Source organism: Arachis ipaensis, chromosome B02 (assembly GCF_000816755.2).
Source record: "Arachis ipaensis cultivar K30076 chromosome B02, Araip1.1, whole genome shotgun sequence".
In the NCBI taxonomy this organism is placed as follows: Eukaryota; Viridiplantae; Streptophyta; class Magnoliopsida; order Fabales; family Fabaceae; genus Arachis; species Arachis ipaensis.
The window spans coordinates 9,722,355-9,730,512 of record NC_029786.2 but is presented as its reverse complement, the minus strand read 5'-3'; the positions used below and the strand labels follow the sequence as shown (position 1 = coordinate 9,730,512).

The 8,158-nt window shown below is 24.8% G+C and overlaps 1 protein-coding gene across 1 annotated transcript; it reads left to right on the top strand.

The window, feature by feature from the left end:
* On the top strand, nt 798–1,553 carry LOC107624840 (snakin-2-like). Its single transcript, XM_016327305.2, has 3 exons — nt 798–968; nt 1,085–1,130; nt 1,204–1,553. Exons 1-3 carry the CDS (start codon nt 888–890, stop codon nt 1,383–1,385), a joined length of 309 nt encoding a protein of 102 aa, XP_016182791.1. The 5' UTR covers nt 798–887; the 3' UTR covers nt 1,386–1,553.

Sequence of the window (8,158 nt, the reverse complement as noted above, 5' to 3'; positions counted from 1 at the left end):
ATAAAAAAATTGAAATTATTGATAAAAAAATAAAATTTATTTAAAATTAAAAAATAAAATTTAATTAAATAATTAAATATTAAAGAACTTCATATCTTAGAAATAAAAAGATATCATTTATATTATTGTATATATTCATGCTCTTTATTGTATATACGAGTAAAAATCTTGAATAATTCATTGTATATACGGAGTAAAAATTTTGAATTTGTAATGCAATTCTTTTGTTAAAAATTATTATCATTTTACTTGATTTGGTAATTCTTCCATTTAGAGTAATGTATCATTTTTGTCTCTAACATTTTCGTCTGATTTAAGTTCCTAAAGTTTCAAATCGTCTCGATTTTGTTCTATCGTCAATTATTCTGTTAATAGGTCACTAACGGTAGGACAACAACATTAAGACGATTTTGAAACATTATTAAAAATTTAAATAAAACGATTTAAACGTTAAAAACAACTTTAAGACTTACCCAAATATTAAGGACAAAAATAATACTTTACTAAAAAAAGAACAAAACGAACAAACTTGGGTTGGTTGAGTGGTCAGCTCACTCGTCCGCTTAAGCAAGTGTCGGAAGTTCGAATCTCGTCTTGTGCATGCAGTAACCCATTGGCCAGCAACAGACTCTTAAATGGAGCTCCGATCCGCGACGGATTAGTTCGGAATACCGTGGTCAACAAAAAAAAAAAAAGAGAAAAACGGTTTTTTCCCACACAAAATGTGCCATATATGTTTCGTTTATAACCTGCTCTCTTTTGATGGAGTATAAATAAAAGGGTCCTTGTTTTCTTCATTGTTCAGCACATATGTACTCTTACCAAAGAAAGTTGTACTTGTTCATGCTCTTTTCGTTTCTTTAGTTATCTATCTACAAGCATCCGCCATGGCTCTCTCTAAGCTTTTACCTGTTTCCCTTATTCTCTCTTTTCTCCTTCTCCAGCACCTTATTGAAGACAATCAATTGGTAATAACCATATATGGATGCTATGTTATTTCTCATCAATTATTAGCATTTCGTTCTATTTATATATGTATAACCCTTTTTTTTTTTTGTGTTAAAAATTTGTGTAATACATATAGGTATCTTCAGAGGGACTACATGGTTCTCTTACCGTTGAGAGGATAGGTACAAATTGACAGTATAATTGAAATTTCGACCTATCCATGATATTTTGATTGAATGAATGAATTAATTTCAGATTGCAATGAAGCATGTGACGTAAGATGCAGCAAAACATCACGGCCGGACCTATGCAAGAGAGCATGCGGAACATGCTGCCAACGATGCAACTGCGTTCCACCGGGCTATTCCGGCAACCAACGAGCGTGTCCTTGTTATTACAACCAAATCACCCATGGTGGCAGACGCAAGTGCCCTTAATCACATCAACAACTTACTTACAATTCTATATCTGTATCACATTAGATATATAGGTTATTTCATAATTGAGATTATATTTATTTTGTTTGATATATAATATGCCAGATACAAGGAGAATGATAAATTCATAAATATTTAAATAAAAACTTAGCATATTGTACTAGTTGATATGAATATCCACGACAATAATATATAATATATGCTATATATTTAATATTTCTTGAAATCAACCGTTTCCTAGATTGTATTGTTGTTTTTTCTTTGGGTCTGAGGAAAATACTAGATCAGAGGGCCAACACTACATTCAGCTTAAAAAAGGAGTTAGTAGTTAGTTTTGATTTAGATGTAAAGTAAAAATAAGGAAGAAGTGTTGGAATGAATTAATTTTGTTAATGAGTGATGGTAGAAGGTAGATTGTGATAGGATCAGGTGCAAGTTATTATTGTGATAGGAACATGCTGTGATCGTTGCAATTGTGTGCCTTCTGGGACTAGCAGTAACAATTCCCATGTTATGCCAACACCAATATCCTTGATTACCACTTCATTTTTATTTTTATCAGCCTGTGAAAAATTTTAATAGTGAATTTTATCATAAGAATTGAATTTCAGTTAGAATTAAATTGAATTAGAATTTAGAATAAATTAGTAAAATTATAGAATTGATAATATTTAAAATTTAAATTATTTATCAAATAAATTAAAATTTTATAATAGATATTTTTGTTTTTTTATTAATATAATATTATATTTAAATATATTAATTTGTATGAGTATTATTAAGATATTAAAAAAAAATTTAAAAATTATTTTGTATCTTTTAGTATATTTGAAAAAATTTTAATAGAAAACATAAAAATATTAAAAAAATAAAAAAATATTATTTTTTATCCATATAAAATACGTTAAAGATCGAAATCAGAGTCTACAATTAATCAATTAGTAAAATCATCGACATAAAAATAAACTAAGTCATTTGTTAACAACTCACAAATATTTTAAATCAAAATAAAAAAAAGTAAATTCATGCCATATAAGTATTTATTTATTAAAATAAAAAACACAAAAACATCACTCAAAATTTACTTTAAAAATTATATAAACTTTATGAAATTATTAGACATAAAATTAATTTAACTTGTTACACAACCATTCTAAGCGGAAGTCGATATTCAAAGAAGACATCAATAAAAGTAAAATGCTCAACAAGCCATTCAACGGTTTCAAAAAATTTATCATCTTATACACTCAAGTTACGAATTGCTTCAAATAGTTTAGAAGTCTGCCAAATGTGAGGTCTTGTAGTGATAATAGCTTGTGTAATTTTTTTTATTGCTGTCGAAACTTCTTTAAATTTTGATGAATTTTTATCACTTGCTTTTTGTTTTTTACTTTTGGAAAACGAAATATCAGTAAATGAAGTGGCACATGAAGCTTGTGTAGTTGGAATTGCTGAAATACTCTCATTTTCATATTCAAAACTCAAAAGTATTAAAGTTCTCTAAATGAATCATATTATTCACTTGCATCTCATTAATATTATTAATATTGATGTCCTTCTCATTTGACCATCTTCTAAACTTTTTTTAATAGTCCCATTTCGATGTTCAATTGCTATATCTTTTTTATATATCTCTCTAAGAATGTTCAAGTGATAAACATTTTTTTTTAATTTATCTCAGTTTAGGATTAGACTGAAAACAAAAAAAGAAAATAATTATAACCTAGTATACATTTAAAACATGTATATACAAATGCTAACGAAAAATTAATATTAAATAGAAGTGTCATGTATATTTTTATTAAAGTTTTTCATATTTCTAAAGCAGCCTCAAATGTCTTAATAGTTTCATTTCATCCTATTTCACTTTTAGATTCTAGTTCTTTTGTTAATACCATTTGTTCTTTGAGAGTCTTTAAACAATTTTGTACTTTAAAAAAAAATTTTCATTAATTTTTTCTACTGCTTTTCTATAAGCTTCTACTGAAAATGCTCTACCTTCCTTTTGTTCTTTATTCTTTTGTTCTCTGAGAACTTCAAGTAACAAACCATCCATATCTATGATCCATTTAAAATATGCATTTGGTTCATTTTTTTTAACATCAATAATTTTCTAAGTATTCATACTGCTATCTATTTTTATATCCATAACAAATTTATATCATAAAATGCACCAATAATTAAAAATATGACATGTTAAAAATAAACATCAAACAATACATAAAGTAATGGTCATTGTATAAACAAATAATAATTCAAATGATACATAAAATTCAAGTTCAATACAAAAATACCTAATAATATAGTCTCTCAAAAAGACTTAAAATTTATTCAATAATGTAATCGTTTTACATTTATGCGGGTATAGAGTCCCTCAAAATTTTTCTCATTCGTTCATCTTCACCTCTAACAATTTCAATATTTGTAGAATTTTGTTCAAACACACTATTAAGATCCCTTTTAATTTGTGTAATAAATTCTTCGTCTGGATCAAAATTTATTAAGACGTTATCCAGAATGGAACAAGCTATAAAAATTTGGCTCATAGTGTCTACATCATAACTAGCCATCTCTGTTATGATAGAAAATCTATTCTTCATAATCCCAAAAGCTCTTTCAATTACATTGCACAATGATTAATGTCTTAAATTGAATAATTCTTTTGAATTTTTAAGAGGGTGTCATGAATATTCTTTTAAATGATATTAAAAAATTCGATATAGATTGATAAAGTCAAACCTCAACATATATTCAGCATTTGTTAAGTAGAATTTACCTAAAAATAGAATTTAAACTATTTACTTAATTAATACTAGAAGAATATTTATTAAAAATAAAAAAATTATTAAGAAATTAATAACTTAAGAAAATGCTCAACAAGCCATTCAACGGTTTCAAAAAATTTATCATCTTATACACTCAAGTTACGAATTGCTTCAAATAGTTTAGAAGTCTGCCAAATGTGAGGTCTTGTAGTGATAATAGCTTGTGTAATTTTTTTTATTGCTGTCGAAACTTCTTTAAATTTTGATGAATTTTTATCACTTGCTTTTTGTTTTTTACTTTTGGAAAACGAAATATCAGTAAATGAAGTGGCACATGAAGCTTGTGTAGTTGGAATTGCTGAAATACTCTCATTTTCATATTCAAAACTCAAAAGTATTAAAGTTCTCTAAATGAATCATATTATTCACTTGCATCTCATTAATATTATTAATATTGATGTCCTTCTCATTTGACCATCTTCTAAACTTTTTTTAATAGTCCCATTTCGATGTTCAATTGCTATATCTTTTTTATATATCTCTCTAAGAATGTTCAAGTGATAAACATTTTTTTTTAATTTATCTCAGTTTAGGATTAGACTGAAAACAAAAAAAGAAAATAATTATAACCTAGTATACATTTAAAACATGTATATACAAATGCTAATGAAAAATTAATATTAAATAGAAGTGTCATGTATATTTTTATTAAAGTTTTTCATATTTCTAAAGCAGCCTCAAATGTCTTAATAGTTTCATTTCATCCTATTTCACTTTTAGATTCTAGTTCTTTTGTTAATACCATTTGTTCTTTGAGAGTCTTTAAACAATTTTGTACTTTAAAAAAAAATTTTCATTAATTTTTTCTACTGCTTTTCTATAAGCTTCTACTGAAAATGCTCTACCTTCCTTTTGTTCTTTATTCTTTTGTTCTCTGAGAACTTCAAGTAACAAACCATCCATATCTATGATCCATTTAAAATATGCATTTGGTTCATTTTTTTTAACATCAATAATTTTCTAAGTATTCATACTGCTATCTATTTTTATATCCATAACAAATTTATATCATAAAATGCACCAATAATTAAAAATATGACATGTTAAAAATAAACATCAAACAATACATAAAGTAATGGTCATTGTATAAACAAATAATAATTCAAATGATACATAAAATTCAAGTTCAATACAAAAATACCTAATAATATAGTCTCTCAAAAAGACTTAAAATTTATTCAATAATGTAATCGTTTTACATTTATGCGGGTATAGAGTCCCTCAAAATTTTTCTCATTCGTTCATCTTCACCTCTAACAATTTCAATATTTGTAGAATTTTGTTCAAACACACTATTAAGATCCCTTTTAATTTGTGTAATAAATTCTTCGTCTGGATCAAAATTTATTAAGACGTTATCCAGAATGGAACAAGCTATAAAAATTTGGCTCATAGTGTCTACATCATAACTAGCCATCTCTGTTATGATAGAAAATTCATAATTCATAATCCCAAAAGCTCTTTCAATTACATTGCACAATGATTAATGTCTTAAATTGAATAATTCTTTTGAATTTTTAAGAATGAATATTCAATATTCTTTTAAATGATATTAAAAAATTCGATATAGATTGATAAAGTCAAACCTCAACATATATTCAGCATTTGTTAAGTAGAATTTACCTAAAAATAGAATTTAAACTATTTACTTAATTAATACTAGAAGAATATTTATTAAAAATAAAAAAATTATTAGGAAATTAATAACTTTATCTTTCTTACTTAGTGTATTATCTAAAATTTGTGAATCCGAAGCCGAGCCTTCTCACCCAGACATCATATAGAAAAAATTTAAGTCAAATATACAAGCTGCTAATACATTTATTATCGGGTAATTTGTCCTTCAATTCTTTTATATTTTGACACATTTTTTTTTGAAATTTTAATATGAATATATGTTCTATCTATAGCATTGATACAATTCTAAAAATTTTAACAAAAATTAGTGATATGACTATTTGAAAATACAATAAATATATATAAAAATAATAAATAAATTTTATTTTTAAACAAATTACCTTAAAATATAGATAGAATCTTTCTTGACAATAAATTTTTGATGGAACAATTGTACTATTTGGTTGAACTAAAAATTAATATGTGTTATTATAGCTTTAAGAACTTAATGAAAAATTAACGAAAGAAATGAAGCATGTCTACAAGGAAAGGAAGAAGAGTAGAGATATTATTGGGAGATGAAAAATTTTGATAAAAATAAATGAATAAAAAGAAAAGTAATTAGATTACATGAATATTTTGAACATTTTATATTTTAAGTGAAATCCTAATAAAATAAAATTTTAAATCAAACTCAATTGGAAATGAATTGATTTTAGGAAAAAATAGTGAAATTGAATTAAATTTCATTTAAAATAATTTATTTTTTTGTTTCAAACGCGGGAATTCAATTCAATTTTTGTAAAAATTTTGTTAAATTCCAAGAATTTCCAAATATCCTGTAAATATCTACTTTTTATAAAAGTTACACACCAGTATCTATTGTAATATGCTACTTTTAAAAAAATATATCTTATAAATAAATAGAAAAAAGACTTAGTTTTTGAGTTTCAAACTCAGTCCAATGCTCAAGTACATATCGTCATCTATAGTAATTGGTTAACAGCATAGCAACTCATGCTCTAGAATGCGCTCTCTCTCCCTCCCTCCTTCTCTTTCTCTCTGAACAACCTTCACAACACAATGTGAAGGAGTGGAACACTGGATGATTGAAGATGATAGAGTGATTAAACCAATCAATAAACTGATAGAGTAACTTGTTTAATAGTTCAAGGATAATTTAACGGTATAATTAAATATAAAATAAAGTTATTAAAAATTTAATATAATTTTAAATATTTAGATTTAATATTTTTAAGCAAATAAAATTTAAAATTCCATAATTTTTCATAATAAATGATCTATAATATATCATTAAAAGTTCACAAACAACTTCAATTATCAAAATTTATAACTAAATTATCCATCTTTGATTATTTTGTGGTTATTTCATCTTCAATAAAATTATCCAACAACCATTATTTCAGAAAATTAACTCAGACAAATTATCCATTAATAAAATGAACTCAAACAAATTAATTCAGTAAAAAAATTCAACAGAATCATTCAAATTAACCAACAACCATTATTTTAAAAAATCAACAACATTATTTTAGAAAAGGATAAATTACTAAAAACGCACTCGAATAATTTTGTCGCTGGCAAAAATGTACCCAAATTTTGTTATCGACAAAAATACTCTCAAATAATTTTAAAACGCAACAAAAATATCCAACATTAAATATGTATTTCTAAAAAAATGTCTTAGAAATTGAATTTTGATGCGGATTTTTGCAAGCATGATTAGAAAAATGAGATATTTTTATTCTTAAAATTTGATAATTTTTTGCTAAGTATATATTTTTTGTGATTTTTTAAAAGTATTATTGGTTGTTGAAAAAAAATCACAATATATATATATATATATATATAGCGAAAAAATCACCAAATTTTAAGGATAAAAATATCTCATTTTTCTAATCATACTTGCAAAAAAACGCATCGAAATAATTCAATTTCTAAGGTATTTTTTGAAAATACATATTTAATGTTAGATTTTTTGTCGCATTTTAAAATTATTTGAGAGCATTTTTGTCGATAATAAAATTCAAGTGCACTTGATCTATTCATTGCCAAAATCCTATTCTAAACACAATAATTGACAATTTGACATGAAGCAACTACAATTTTTTCTTCCTTTTTCAATCTAATAAGTTTTTTTTTTGTTTTATATATTCTCTTTTATTATAATCCTATTTAATTATTTACATTTCATCCAAGTTAGCAATTATTCGATATTCTTTTGATACAAATATAAAAGACAAAGTATTGTATACTTTTTATTTTAGCGCAAAAGTTTTCAATAATAACATAACATATTATTCTGCTAAC